The sequence below is a fragment of the Meleagris gallopavo genome, chromosome 4 (assembly GCF_905368555.1).
Source record: "Meleagris gallopavo chromosome 4, MGAL_WU_HG_1.1, whole genome shotgun sequence".
Lineage (NCBI taxonomy): Eukaryota > Metazoa > Chordata > Aves > Galliformes > Phasianidae > Meleagris > Meleagris gallopavo.
Window position 1 is genome coordinate 58,721,021 of NC_139407.1, and position 16,059 is coordinate 58,737,079.

Sequence of the window (16,059 nt, forward strand, 5' to 3'; positions counted from 1 at the left end):
CAATTTATGCCATTGACACATAAACTAAATTTCAGTGCTGCTGGTGCCTTGATGGCCTCGTGCTGCCATCAGCTGATGGTGCAGTTTTTACCCTTTTAGCATTTCACTAATTGCTGATGTTCTTTGTTTCCTTTCTCATTCCCACTGGATCATCGTTTTGAGAACTGGTGCATCAGTGGCACCAATAATGAAGCAAGCAGGTTATAACAGTGGTGTGGAAAGAAACAAATCATGCATAACTGTGGATGTTGCAAATAGATCCTGTAAAGGTACTTTTTTTTTTTTTTTTACTTTTGTAGTAATTGTCTTGTCTGTTCTTATAGAGTTCTGTGAAGTTTTGTGCAGTGAATGCAGCAAATGTTTTTACAATTTATTTTTTTCTTCTGAATTGTGACAGCAGTCTTGAAGCCATGAGATAAGCTAATTTACAGTCTAACACCTGGGAGAATAATTGTATTAGCACTTGTTTATGCTTAATATTATTCCCTTGATGATTCATTTGTGAATTTTTATCTCATGCTCTGCCCTTATCTTTCCGAACACAGACCTTCATCATGTATACCACATCACAAATTCAATGTTACAAGTGTGATCACTTGTGTGCTCTTCTGACTGATTTTCTTTCCTCATTTCATAAGTAACAAAATCACCAGTCCATTATGATCCAAAAGTCCTGACCTTGCATTTGAAAAACCTATCACCCCTCAGAGACGATTTGTTTTTCCAAACTGGATCTACTTTTCTAGGACATAATGTAAGTAGTCAAGTTCTTGCTCACTGATTAAGTCACAGAGGTTTCACGGAAAATTGATTCTGAATAGGAAAAGAGGTAATAGCTTTAAGTTGTGTCAGGAGGGATTTGGCTTCTGTATCAGGAAAAAATTCTTAGAAACAGTGGTGAGACCTTCAAACAGGTTGTCTAGGAAGTTGGTGGAATCACTGTCCCTGGAGGTTTTAAAGAACTGTGGAGATGTGGACATAGTGGGTGATGGGTTGATGGTTGGACTAGGTGACTTAGTGGTCCTTTTCTACCTTTGTGGTTCTGTGATTCTGATTTCAGCAGACAGGATTTGGTGCAGAGCCAAAGTAGAAAGGACATGCTTTAGCATCAAAAAGCACAATATAAAGCTCTGCAAGCAGAGTCCTGGCGGGCTGTGAGACCTGTGTTAGCACCTGCAGGGAAAGGAAGGGAGGAGAGAATTTTGATTCTGCTAGTTGGGTGTCTAAAACCAAAGTGAGTGAGAGCCACTGAAAAAAAGGCTTCTATACTTCTTTGGAGTTTCTGTCCCTCACCTAGACAGGGCTTGAGAGGTGCCTTTGTCCAGATAGGTTTCACAACCCAGAGTGTTTTCCTCTGTGCTGACCACTGCAGTCTTTCAAGAATGAAGCAGATCTGGCTACAGGGGTGCAAGTGCCACTTGTTATTTTATATAATAAACTGGTGGATAAAGACGAGGAAATTGCAGACAGGTTTCCTCATAGTTATCCATTTTAAACAGACTGTTCTATCCTAAGCTGATGTTGGCTGACTGCTCTGCTGTTGGGAAACTGGATTCCAAAAATCTCTGCATGGCAGAGGAACCATGCTAATGTTAAAATACGATGCTGTTGACAAAAAGCAAAGCAGTAACAGAAGACCAGTGTTCTTTTTGATCATGATTACAAAGCCATGCCTTCCTTTCTTCCTTTCCATTTCAATTTGTTAAATAAGCCACGGTACTCTGCAGTGAAATTTATTTTTCAGAGGTAGAACCAGAAAACATAGGGCATATATATTATATATATTTATATATATATAATTTAAATTATTAATTAATTAATTTTAATATATTTTTTCAGTCTTACACTAGCATACTGAAGGAATATATTTTTCTACTGTCCTATCCAATGTAGCTGCAGCTGCCAACCTTAGCACCAAAAATCAGATCCACTTCAATTATTACTTCAAATTAAGATAAATGCAACTTGGAAGAACAACTTATAATGATTTTCTCTCAGTGTTCAGTAAGATAAATTTGCTGTTATTGGAACTGTATGTGATTTTTCCAGGGGAGCTGTTTTCTATGAGGAATATCTCTAAGCAAATCAAATGTTCTGAAGACATATGCCAATTAAGACAAAGATCTGTTGGAAACCCATCCCCCTCTTATCTTGCCTGGATGAGTGTTTGACCAGGTTCTAGGCCTCTCTGCTAGTAAGCTGTGAAGAAGAAAGAAGTGCCATCCAGGTTTTCTTCTTCCTTTCCCCATGTGCACCCACCTTAGTGTCCAGACTGCCCAGTTCCAAGGCTATTAAGTCTGCAGCCACTTCTACCTCTCCTGTGCCACACAGAAGATTTTGATGCAAGCTCTCTTCAGGAAAATACTTCAAAGGAGATGCTCAGGATGCTATAGTTCTGGAAATTTTCCCCACTGCTCTTCTTCTATCCAGAATGAGGAAAATTCATATTTTTAAATGACAACAATGTTGTACTCTTTGGTAGTAATTCTATCAGCTCTTGTAGTGATTGGGTATGGGGATTAAAAAAGTTTTTTAAAAGATTTTTAAAGAGATGGGAATTTCAGGGATATTTTGAAAGGTAGTGAATCAAATTTTGATGCTCTTTGCTTCAATCTCCTTCCGCATCCTATTTATGAAGAAAGAAGTTGAGAGAGATTCAGTGTAAAATTAGGCCATATATTTGGTGGGTCAGGAAAGGAAGTTTTACACTGAGTGACCTGAAGAAGAAAGTGTTCAATCATTAATTCAGAATCACAGAGAGAAAACTGTAACTTTTCATCTGTAGATCTTCAGCTGTAGATTGGGCACTCACAGCGACTGCATCCAACTTACTCCCTGTCTCATCATCCTGACCAATAACACAACCTATCTCTATCAGGCTACAGGGAGTCTTCCTGAAAGTCAACAGTAAGTCTATTGATAGCTACTGTACAGAGTTAATACCCGCTGTATTCTTTATGTTAAAAAAAAATGATTCAAGAAACTCTATACGTGAAATCTGAGAAGTAACACACGCAAGGAAGAATGTGTGCTTTCAGTATTACTCCTTCATATCTGCTTCTGTTTGCTTCTGGAAACAAGATGCCTGATGGCATAGGCTCACAATGAAGCTTCAGAGTTAACAACCCCTTCTTAATTCAGTGTTGCTTTCAAAGATGATCATCTTTGCTGTCACTGGGGCCTCTCCTTTGTTCCTGACAGTTTGACATGCTCTTGCTCACTGTACCTCAGTTATGCCAAGCACTGTTACCACAAATAACATCACTATGCCATGTTAAAATTTAAAAAAAAAAAAAGAAAAAAAAAAAAGTTAAGTATAAACCTTGAAGGCTTGGAAGGCAATCTTGCAGAATAAATTTAAATGTCTAGGCAGAACAACTGTAGTTGACAACTGGAATTTCTTCTTTACAGTGTCTCTGAATCAAGCTGATAAACTCAATTGTAAGCTAAGATGGCAAGAGATATCTGAGTTTTATGAAAATCTTGCCATTTAATGTGATTATAATTGTAATTGGGTAAACAAGATGCTAAATCTAAGAATGGCAATGAGATTTGATTATTCGTATTCTTCAACAGCACACTGAAATACCAAAAATATCATTCTTTGGTAACTGTTACAATGAGTAAAGAGCAGTGAGTCATTGACAGCAGCTCCTAGAAAAAATAAATAAAGAGAAAACAGGCAGAATTAAAGTTCATTATTATTTTAATGTGATGAGATCATAAAATCTCATTCTTTGACAAGTCGATCCAACACATTTTCTCCCTACATATGAGCTAGGTGTTCTGCTTGGAGGATAGAATAAGGAAGACGCAATCACTGCCATTCCCCTGGTTGCTCTAGAATCTAGACAGCTATAGAGTGCATTGGCTTACTCAGAGCTCTGGCTAATTTGTGGCACTGATGTTGGATAATGTAATGTAGTAAATTATTTTTCTTTCTTTTTTTTTTTTTTCACTAGAGGCATAGTCTTCCCCAGGATTTGAGGGCCTTATCAAACCTCTTATCTTTCTGCTGAGAGGAAGAAAGTGATTTTCTATGTGCAAAGAGCTTTTTTAACACAGTTTTCACAACTGCAATTCTGAAAAAAAAAAACATCCCCAAAAGCTCTGCCAAGGGACAACACTTGTAAGACCATCATAAATCAGAATGCCATCTTATTTTTGCTCTAACTAATTAAAAAAAAGTTTATCATCATAGAATCATTTCAACCATCAAACTATCACCACAATGCCTATTAACCATGTCCCTGTGTGCCTGTGTGTCACATCTCCATGTTTCTTGAACACTCTTTAGCAGCCAAAATGGAGAGATTAACGTAATGTACTAATCATATTAAAGACTTCCCAAAACAGAAGAGACAAGCTCTAGAGGATTTGAATTCTTTCTGGCTGATTTCAGATACCAGGCAGGGCTCTCTAGAGAGCAGTTCAGTATATCTATAGTCGGAACTGTTTTCTTACTACATAGTGATCCTAGAGAAATTATTCTTCTAACCCAAAGTGCCTTAGTAAACTGCCTGAAAGTAGTCAGGTCAAAACTTGGTCTAAAGTAGATCAATTATAGTAAGTTGTTGAGTTCAACTCATCTTGTCCAATTGGATCTGTGACTAAAGCTCTAGAAAGCAAACCAAAACTTCTGTATTTCTATGTTTTCACAAGTTTTTCTTGGATTTGGTGTACAGGTGATAACAATAAAATGAAAAAGTTGTTTAAAGTATCCTTGCGCTGCTTGGAGGATGACTTAAATTACGCTGTTTTCTTATGTTCATTCTCAAATAAATGATCATAAGGAAAATTTTATGAAGAAAATATTATCTTAAAGTTGAAACTGCAAACAGGTTTCTGTCTTCAGTTAAAATGACAGTTAGACATTAAGATTGGTCTTCTCTGTACTATATTCTTCACATTACTATTCAGATATTTACTGTGACTTTGGTGGGCCTGGAAAGCTTTCAAAATAACTCGTATGCTATATTAGAAGATATGTCTGAAATGAGATAGTAAATATTCAACAATGTTTTCCAACTCATTTAATTTATTTTGTCATTTTATTTTTTAAAAATTGAATGCATCTAATTGAGAGGTATGTCCAGTTTCACTGAAAATGTTAGTGGGCATCAGCATATGATTGAAAGTATTGCACTTCAGCACCTCAGTTTTAAAATAACAAATTTATCTTCAGAAAGATATCAGAAAGAAAAGACGCTGCTTGAATGAAACCTTTGAAGTGCTGGGTTTTATACACCAAGGGCAGACATTCTGTGAGAAACTGGCTGAAAAGCGTTTGGGTGTTCCTAAGAAAAGCAAAAGAAGATAAATCATTCATTGCAATACAAGGAGAGATTTTAGTCTACAACGTCAGGCAGAGGGAGGGTTGTAAATGAAAGTCTGTCCAATTCTAGAGAGACAACTATATACACAAGGTGAATATGTTCAGAGCAAACCTGGCCTCCTTTTTTTTCCATCACATAAAAAGAAAAATGAAGGTTTTCATGTTGTTCAGAAGAAAACTTGGTTTATCCCTCAACAGATAAAAAAAGGAAACCACTACTTTAAGTCTCTTAACTCATGCAGCTTCACTCAGAGATACATATATGCAGTTACTGCAGTAACTGAGTTTATATACAGCAAAGAGTTATGCCTGTTCTCCCACATATGTTCATTTATTTTTCATTCCATTAAGTTTTTTATGTGCTGAAGGTTAAATCTAGTAATGATTGAAGCTTAATGGTGAGTACTGAAACTTTGATGTGTTTTTGCTTCATAAGCCTGAAAAACCATCTATGTAAAATTATTTCTGAAACAGAACAGTGTTTGAAGTTAAAAATAGAGGATTTGAAGTTCATTTATTGTAACCTATAAATAGATTTCCTGCCAAACTTTGGATTTCACTTGAGACTAGGCCTTCAAATGACTTTCTAATAGCACCTGTTGCCCCAGCCAAGATTAAGATTTAAATTTTTGAAACCTTGTGTTATTTGATCCTGAAATCTTTGTTTAGTAATTAAATTAAATCTTTATTTAGAAATATTGGCAACATTACTTTTAAACTTCCTCTAAATGAAATATTGTGAATCTCATATAAGTAGATTTTATGAAAGAGGGAAGGGAAACAAAGGATATGCTCCACCAGAAAAATACCTGCTTGAACTCTATTATCTGATTCTCTTTTTCTTGTAGGTAGTGTCATTTTTAAGTGTTAGTCTGTTAGGTGGTGTAATAAGAAGATCACAGAATCACTTAGTTGGGAAGGAACCTCTTGTGTTCATCGAGTTCAACCCTTGTGCTTATGCAGGGGTACCTGCAACTAAAGTAGGTGGCCAGGACCACGTGCAGTTGAATTTTGACTGTCTTCACTGATGAAAGATGTACAAGTTCTCTGTCAACTTTTGGACCACCCTCACAGTGAAAAAGAGTTTTCTTGTGTTCAGATGGAATTTCACATGTTTTGTATACGTTTCTTCTTGTCCTGTCACTGGGCATTGCTGAGAAGGATCTGGCTCCATCTTTACTTCCCTTACTTCAGGCATTCATACATATTTATACAAGTCACCATGAGCCTTCTGTTCTTTGGGCTGAACAGTCTCAGCTCTCTCTGCCTCTTCTCATATAAAAAAAGAGACACACTCCTTAATTACCTATTTGGTCCAACACTGAATTCTTTCTTGTTCCCTTCCTCCCCGGGTAAGTTCTTGCTCTAAATTTTTCCTGTGGTTTCAAGGTCATTGTAGTGGGGCATTGTTTGCCTGAGAAGTAGTTTTCCTGAGTCCTTCATATATACTGTCTGTTGTTTGTGTTAATTGGATGTGTTTGTGACAAGCAGGGGACTAGCTGCTACTATACAAATAATTGCTACTGCTGTAATGCCATGTGCATATGAAGTGGTATAAATTAGCATTGACTATAACACAAAATGTTAAGAACTTGGTGAACATTCACTAAGTATGAGTATAGTCAGTCACAACACATCTCTGATACAGCTGAATGGATTTTAGATGCTGCATTCAGATAAGAATATCTGGAAATCCCAAGTGTCTTCTATGTATACTCTTGCTCACTCAACCTGAACAGAGATCTCACGTGTAATTGTGATGTATGTTATTTAAAGAAGACTATGCATAGCACGGGAGACAGTGGAGATTTTTTAAAATCCCCTTAACAAAATATATATAAAAGATAAAGCACTTGGAAGACAACCAAAAAAAAAAAACCAACAAAAAAAACCCCAACAGCTTAATGAAGATTGAACCCAACTTGGATTCTGTAAGACTGAATGAGCTTGGTGAAAGCAGGCATGCCAGCTGAGACAGAACAATTACAATTAACATTTATGATATTAAGTTCAACTCTACTAAAATATCTTAAACAAACAGAATGAGATGTGAGCCTGTTTTGTATTCATTTGCAAGTTGTACTTTATCATGGGTCTAATAATATTCGCCTTTATCATGAGACTCAACCATTAAATCTACAAGTGTATGAGCAAATGAGACAGAAAAGTAATTAATTTTTTCCTGAAAAACAAATTATCAGAAAGTACTTTTAGAGATGGACCACTTGGAAAAATGGATCACATACATAAAAGTGTTGTCAGAGTAATTTGCTTGCAGTGTGGTGATTTGGTGATTTTTCAGACATTCACAGTGCATCAAAAGTTCATCCCTTTTTTTTTTTTAACGTTCTATGCCCCAAACAAATGTATGTGGAGGTTTAAGCAAGTGTCACATATTAATTCCTGCACTGGTCTGTCTTGGAAAAAGTTCTCGTTCACAAGTTAATTACATTTTGGAGAAGCATTGTTGCTGCTGTGCTAAAGAGCAGGGCTAGGATGGGATGCTGCTGAGCTCTATTCTCGTGTCCTTATAGTCTTTGAAAAGACTATGTGGCACATCCTAAGAGTCAGTAACAAAAGCATAGTTGCCAGTGACAGAGAGTTGTATGTCCCACCTGGAGTCCTATACCAAGCTAGGGGTCCTCTAGTACAAATGAGATGCCAATGATCTGGAGGTAGTCCAATGGAGGTCCATTAAGATGGTTAGGGGTGGAGGCATTCAAGGCCAGGGTGGACAGGGACTTGATCTAGAATGTGGCAACCCTGCCCATGTCAGGGGGATTGGAACTGGATGATCTTTAAGCTCTTTCCCAAACCAGAATATTCTCTGATATCATTTTGCATGCAAGGAAATACTGGGGGACTGTTAAGTTTGCAGAAGAAAGACGTAAAAGAAGATAAATTTGAGGGGAAAAAAAACTAATTACAGTCTTCCACTACTCAAGGCAGTGGTGATGGTGACATAAAGATGTCAACATTGAACATCACTGAACATTTACAGATAGAGAAAAAACAATTTTAGAGATGCCCACTGAAAAAGCAAGTGATACAAATGATATGGTACAGCAAGGGGAATCCCAGCTGGATATAAGCAAAAACATTTCTCTTCAAAATTCAGTGATTAGCCAGAACAATCTCATTGCAGAGGCTGGAAAATTTATATCCTTTGAAATTCTCTAAACTCTGCTGGATAAGGCCTTGTGCAACCTGACCTATGTTTGAAATTCTCTCTCAGTAATGAAGTATGAGATTGAACTTGGTGGCTTCCAGAGAGCCCCTCTGACCTAAACTATTTGTGAGTCTTTTTTTGATGTTCAGTGAATACCATTCAATAACAATATAAAAAATGTGTATCTCACTTGACTATGTGTCTTGTGCAGCCCCTGACTAAGCTGTCCACCTCCACTCTAGAGGAACCATCTGAATGATACAAGCATTTTCTAATACAGAAAACCAAAAAATTGATTGTGTAGTTTCTCTACTATACTGGAGAAGGCACCAGAGCATCCACAGTTATTAGCATAACCCATAACTCAAATGACCTCATCCTCAGCTAGCTCGCTTTTTCATAACTTTAGTTAATTACTCTTTGTTGCATCTTGCTTGCTGTGTGGTAGCAGTGTTCCTGGCTGAGATAAATGTTGAGTTAGTGCACGTGGCAATGAATTGTTTTTCACATCAGAGAGTTTGTGGCCTCTTCTCTCCTCATCCTCCTGAAAAGAGAAAATAAGCTTGTGTGGATGAATACTAAACTGATTTTAATCGACAAACCAATGTTAATTGATTATATTATATAATTGGTTATATAATTATATGCCATTCTAAATGAGTCTGCAACACATTTCTTTCTATCTTTCTTGAGACAGAATTTCCTGGCACCTTTCAATTTCATTTCAGGCTATTTTTTATGTAGACAATTTTCTTAGCTATCCCTTTTGGTCACATCTGATCTGGATAGAATTTGATAAGGTATTTCAAATAAGCATAAACAACTGATTTTTATAGAAGAATTTTTCTGTTCTCAGAAGATTTTAACATAATCTTGGAAGGTATGTTTTACATATTTATAAAGGAAGTAATCTTCTGTTGTTCTCAACAGCATTTGGAGAAATTACTTTTGTTTTTCTGAGCTTGGAAAGAAAAGTATTTCCATTTCTTTGCAACAATAGGCTTCTATTAAATATTTTGCAAGCACAAATTGCAAATTGCAATAACCAGTGCTTACCCCTTTTCCAGAAGGGCAAAAGAAATCTGCAGAAATATAACCAAAACAGATGTTTCGAAGGAACATTTCAAACATCGTTTCACAATACTTGCATACTTGTGTTTACAATGTTCATAAATCTTGAGTTATTTTTCTCTTGATATTTGTCTTTGTCTTGGCAGTGAACACAAACTTGACATTTCTTTGCTCAGTTTGAATGTCTCTTTCTTTATGAAATAAATATTTGCTTTTCCCCCTCATAGCGTATATAATAGTTTTCATTTTATCTTTTCAACACAGGCAAGTTTGTAATGACTTGAAGAATGAACAAAGTTGTTATTTATGGCTCTCATACCTATACTTAATGCACACTTACATTTATAGCAGCCTATGCTATGCCTATATTATACTATTCCATACATGTAACAAGGTGTTTTGCACCTTTGTTTTACTTCTCTCCTTAGCTGTTCAGTGTAAAGATTTTTGTCAAGTGCCAAATTATTCAAGTCTTTAAGTGACTTGAGTGTGCTTGACTAAAGTGTATGTTTTCAGTACAGCAAGTCTTGGGTGGCCCTATTACTGCCAAACAGTTGATGAGAATAATTCTACAACATAGTTACACAAACTGGACTAGTGAAAAAACACAACAAGGCAAACATATGAAGAAATAATGATACTGTGAGCAGTAATTATGTCGTCTTCTTACATAGGCCCTTTGCAGCAGAATCTTTTTAATCACAGGGCAATACGTTACTTGTTCATGGTGAGGATATAATTTGCCTATAACTTCACAAATTTATTGGTGATGACTTTGAATATTAAGAAGTGCTGTACACCAACCTATACTTGAATGTCATAGAAGTTGATTTTAGCAATCAAACCAAAATTTTGAGATTAACATTGCTAGTTTTTATCATACTATCTTACTAATTATAACAAAAAAAAATCCTTAGATTTAAAGGCAAAAACAGTGAAACTTTCCTAATTTTGTAATTGTTCTTTATTATATACTCAGATAAAACCTGTTTATGTTTCTCTGTTAACTGATACATACACCTCATTGTAGACTACCAATTAACCCTTTCTTTTGTTCAATGGTTTGACCTTTTGCAGGAATACTAAGACTCTGTGTTTTACTTTGTAAAGGAAAGATAAAATGTTGATTTTCTATCCTTAAAAAACACAAACTGGACAGCACCAAGGTGCTAAAACTAACACTGTCTTCAGACCCATGTGAGAAATTTCCATGAGATTCCACTAGGCAGCCTAGATGCAGCCACATGATTTCATGGAAGGAGACCATTCTGACCAGTTAATGAGTTTAAACTGTTGCCTGCCCTTTCTTGGACAAGGTGAAGTCACACAAGTTAGAGATGAGTTTTCCTTTTTAGAGTTTGTGTTTGAAAGGTTCCTCAAGGCTTTGCTAATCCAGGCCAATACTAAGCAGCCCTACAACAGATATTGACAAGAACTGACAGAGATTACCCCATAAGGCACTGAGACATGTGGCCAGGTCTTTCCAAAGCCACTGCATTTCTTGTTTTGACTGTAAAGTTAGGAACCGGTGCACTGTTGCAGTTCTGTGCTTTGCATTGCTCTGGAATTGAACGCCCCATCACTAGAGGTGTTCAAGGCCAGATTGGATGAGGCCCTGGGCAGCCTGCTCTAGTATTAAATGGGGAGGTTGGTGGTCCTGCATGTGGAAGGGGGATTGGAGATTCATGATCCTTGAGGTCCCTTCCAACCCTGGCCATTTTGTGATTCTGTGAAAGAGAACTTCAAGCTCTGCTACATTCTGTCTGCTTTTCCAGCACACAGAAAAATCTGCAATCATTGAAGGCTTCATGTTGTTAAAAAAAATTACCTCCCGCTCTTAAGGCTGCCAAGAGAAAACCAGAGAATGATCCTTCTTTAACTTTCTAATTAGGAGCGACCAACTCTTGATCGTTTATCATATTCAGTAAAGAGCAGAGATCTCATCTGAATATCTGAACTGTTCGTGTCTTGCTTTAACTGATCACCTTGGATTTATGAAGTTTGGCTTTGGCTCAATGATGCAAATTTTATAATGTGTTTTTTACTCTTAAAATTGAACACAAAATATCAATCATTATGTCCTTTCCTCTGGAAAAACTTTGGATAGTGGGTGTTTCATCTAGAAGGATTTCTACAAAAAATTACCCTAGCTAAATATGATGATGGAGTATGAAGGGGAAAAGTTATCTTAATAATAAATCTGTAACTGCCTTTGTAGAGAGACAGAGATACAAATAACAAATAAAAATATAATATAAATACAATAAGAGATATTATTAAAACAAATATACAGATAGAAATAAGAAAACTGATATAACTAACTCAGAACACGCTCTGTTTAAGTTTATTTCCATGGAAGATTTTGTTCAATTGTAATTTATCTTCCACTCTGAAGATAATAAAAAATCCAATTCACTGTTGCTAGGGGCATTATTATTTTATCTTAATTTGAAGAAAGCTTATTCTAATGCATTAAAACTTTCCTTTAAGCAAGGGGAAGCAGAGGCTAGCTCTGTAATTAGAATAGTTATCCTACAACAGGCTCATTACACTACTCTAAAAAAAAAAAGGAAAAGAAAAAATGAACTTTACTCTAAACCACTTACTCTTTCAATTCAGAGAGGTTTAAAATCTTGGCTTTACAGCAGAATAGTAATATATTTTGCAGTAATGTAGTACTCAATATTGGTCACAAGGCTGTAATTCGTTCAGTATTTCTCAGCTACCTGGTTGACATAAAAATCCCAAACAACCTCTGATTTTACTTAAAAACCAATCAGCCTTTTTGAATGTCATTTGCTTTTGATCAGATAAGAAGCTTGCAGAAGTAAAATTATAGTGCTTACTCAAAAAGCTAATCTCCAGAGGGCCGATTTGCCACCAGCCCCTCCGCAGCCTGCAGCAATGGTTTCAGAAATTCATTTTTTCAGGTGGCTAATATTTCACTTGCTGTCAATTTCAATTCTTAGACCAATAAATCAAAACCACTTATTTCTTGAAATACTGAAAAGCAGGAAGCTAAAAGGGAATAGCTCATTTCTTGTGTAGAGAATGAATATTGGATTTGTGTAAGGTAGATAGACAGAGGACAAAACTGCTTGTGATCTTGACAAACAAAGCTGGTCAGAAGGTGATATGCCAGGTCCTGTGAGTCCTTAACACACAGCACAAGCCACAGCATTTTGGACTACCCAGCTGCACAGTGAAATGTGGAGCTGCTCCTGCTCTGCATTAACCTGTATCTGCAGGAGCTACTTAGTGGAACTGCAATCAACTCCAGGGGCCTTCTGCTGTTTGCCATGTCCATGGCAAACATACTCACCTCTAGGCTGTAGGAGCATCATTTCACTGGAATAAATTCATCTACTTTCCAGAAAATCTCTTGGAATGGTCTTATTCCATCACTTTTTATCTTACTCTGCTCTGATCCAGATAATTGGAGAAATGCCACCCACACAACTGTGAGCCAACTGGACCGACTGTGCACGGGAAATACCATTATCCATGGCTACACACGCATGATGATGTGTGTCAAGTGTGATATAATTCAGCACAGGTGAAAATGTCTGCTCTGTATACTACACATATCCATTTATAGCATCCGTTCTTTCAAACTGGACCTATCCAGCTCTCATCTAAAATACACAGATTTGAATACATGGCTCTTCTGACAAGATCAGCAGTCACCACAGATACATATCACTAAAAGTGGGAGAAAAGTCTGGCTCCAAGTGAAAGAGAGGAGATTTGGAGTTCTGCAAGAGCTGTGCCTGAGCAGACATCATTCTATCAAAATGACAGATTTAAATCCTGTAAACCCAAGAGTGTAGCCAGCCAATGTGTAGTGTACATGTGATTCTAGACACCATGAAAAATCTTTAATTCTGGACTAGATGCAGTATTTTATTTATAAATTTAAGTAGAATTTTCAATCAGTGGCTTTTTATTTCACTTATTTTTCCTTTTCTTATAACATAAAAGGGAACCAGACAAAATCTACTCTTTACTTAAGTAGTAGCTGAAAAAAGAAGTTAACATTTCTCGTTACATCTGCTCAAAGCTACAGCTACTTCATTTAAAAATAAAGCAGTATCAAAAAAAAGAAAAAGAAAAAAGAAAAAAGACCGTTAAACATAACAATGTATTTAGTCTTTTTGCAATTGCTCCAGGCTCAGCAATGCATAACATTCAGACTAATTTGAATATAATTGAAGTTTTCTCTTTTCAGTGCTTGTGTGCTGAAATTCTGAGTCTCTGGAGGTGAGCAGATACCTTGTGCCAACTACTTTATGATTCTGACATACTGAGAAGTAAGCTTAATGCAAATAAAATGGCTTTCACCTCCCAGCATTTGGAAGGCATACAGGAATGTAACCTAGAGACACTTGCTTCTCAGATCTGTGTTCAGAAAGAATAGAAAACATTTAAATTCATAACAAACCATTTGTGGCAATCTTAAACAGTGTCTCATTTCAGAAAGTGCAGGCCTGTGAGTGCAAGGAAAACTATTTGTAACTGTCAGTTAAAATAATCTAATATAGACTTTTCTGGACTTTTTTTCCTGCAAAGCTACTCTTTTTTTTTTCATTTCCTTATATATTTTATAGTTCAGAACAACTGAATCTCTAGCTAACATATACTACACATCTCATGGGATAAAAAATGATGGAAGAGGAACTATCATTCTGGATCACCTCTCAGCCATTTGTATTCACATCTGATGTAAGCTAATATAACTTCACAACAAAATGAATTCTCAAACCAGTATAAAGTGACTTCATATAAGAAATAAGGTATACACCGCCCCCATTTGGGAAATCTAAAACACTGTGTCTTAGCTGCATTCAGAAATAAAAACCAGTGAGTTTCTATCATTTTACTTAGATTGGAAGAAAATAGAGTGATGGCAGATTATCCAAGGTAAGTAGAAACAGATGGAAAATCCTGCTTACCCGAGCTCTGTGTACACAACACATTGGCTGGCTACACTCTTGGGTTTACAGGATTTAAATCAGACCAGAATTTGGCCCTCATAGTATTCAGTGTGCAGTTCTGGGAAAGTGTTCAAAAGAATTTAATTGGTAATCATGAAGGCTCTGTCATTTTCCAAGATGTAAGTTGCAGGCTGAAAAAAAAATGTATTGTTAAGCAGCAAAACTGCAGTGTTATTTCTTGTTGAATTTGGAATTATGCTAGAAGCTATAGAAAATACTCAGCTATGGTGCTGTGTATATTTACTGAATATGGAATATACCACTGGGACAGCAGTTCTTGATCCTGTAAAGTTATCTTCCATAGGTACTGCGCTACAGGCAGATACATCTAATACCAAATATGTTTCAAGGTCTTCTATTTTATTGCTACTACATAATAAGCTATTTTGCTGACTGAATGTCTATACGGTTCTGTTAAAATGTAGAAAACTAAAGAGTATTTTAAATGCAGTTTATCAACATTAAGGTGCTTAGTTATGGTTAAAACACTTGTGCTGCAGTGACCCAAGCTCTGCTTGGACACAGAGTCCTACAGCAATCAAAGAAAGTTTGGCCATGGAATTGGACTGCCACAGTGGAGAAATCAGTGTGGGCCTTTTGAGCAAATCATGAACTTGCCTTGAACAGAACTACTTCTGAGAGCTATGCTAGAGCATGCTGCAACTGCTTGTCTGACCTGAAATCTCAGCTGTATTTACTTCTTCCAGGTATTCTTTTCAAGATGAAGAAGACATGTTCATGGTGGTTGATCTCTTGCTTGGAGGAGACCTCAGGTACCATTTGCAGCAGAACGTTCACTTTAACGAAGGAACCGTCAAACTGTACATCTGTGAGCTGGCACTTTCCCTGGATTATTTGCAGAGATACCACATCATTCACAGGTGAGAGAATTTCATTTCAGGGATGGGTTGTTTTCTGTTTGCAAACCAAAGGAATTTTATCACGTGTCAGTTTACATCTAAATACATCATCTAACATCCTTCTGGCTGCATTTAATTTGATTTTAATTCTCCAGATCCTCAGTTCTCCTGAACACAAAGAAGTTGTAAATTCGGGGCAACATCTTCACACAACAATATGAGAGAAAGTTCAGAACATCAAATGCTGGGAATTAGTGACTTTTCTGTACTAGGTTGATGAGGGGGAGAAAAGGGGAAAAAGAAGAGAAATAGTAGAAATGAATTGGAACAGGAATAGGTGTTGTGTCCTTTTTGCACTCCTTTAATTACAACAACCTATTATTTTTATTGCTTAATGGATGGCAATCATAGTATTTATGTCAGAAAGCGTGTTATGTATTGAGGCCTGTTTGTTTTCTACCTATTTAAATGAGACAGTGGGGTAAATTCTTTTCTGTGTTAGTGCAGCAACTGTGAAGTTATAAGATGTTTGGCTCAATCCTCTATTTTATCCTTTTATGCGAAATTCAGGATGTTTCTCCTTGGCTTGCACTGGCTTAAACAGAAAAATTGATTTTTTGCATTGCCAAA

General features: G+C 36.5%; 1 protein-coding gene across 1 annotated transcript in view; it reads left to right on the forward strand.

The window, feature by feature from the left end:
• The window catches only part of STK32B (serine/threonine kinase 32B), a 145,407-nt gene that overhangs the window by 64,760 nt on the left and 64,588 nt on the right, over nucleotides 1-16,059 (forward strand). Inside the window, exon 4 of the mRNA XM_085223486.1 lies at nucleotides 15,277-15,450. Within this exon, the coding sequence (XP_085079612.1) occupies nucleotides 15,277-15,450 (174 nt within the window). The remainder of the gene's footprint in view (nucleotides 1-15,276; nucleotides 15,451-16,059) is intronic.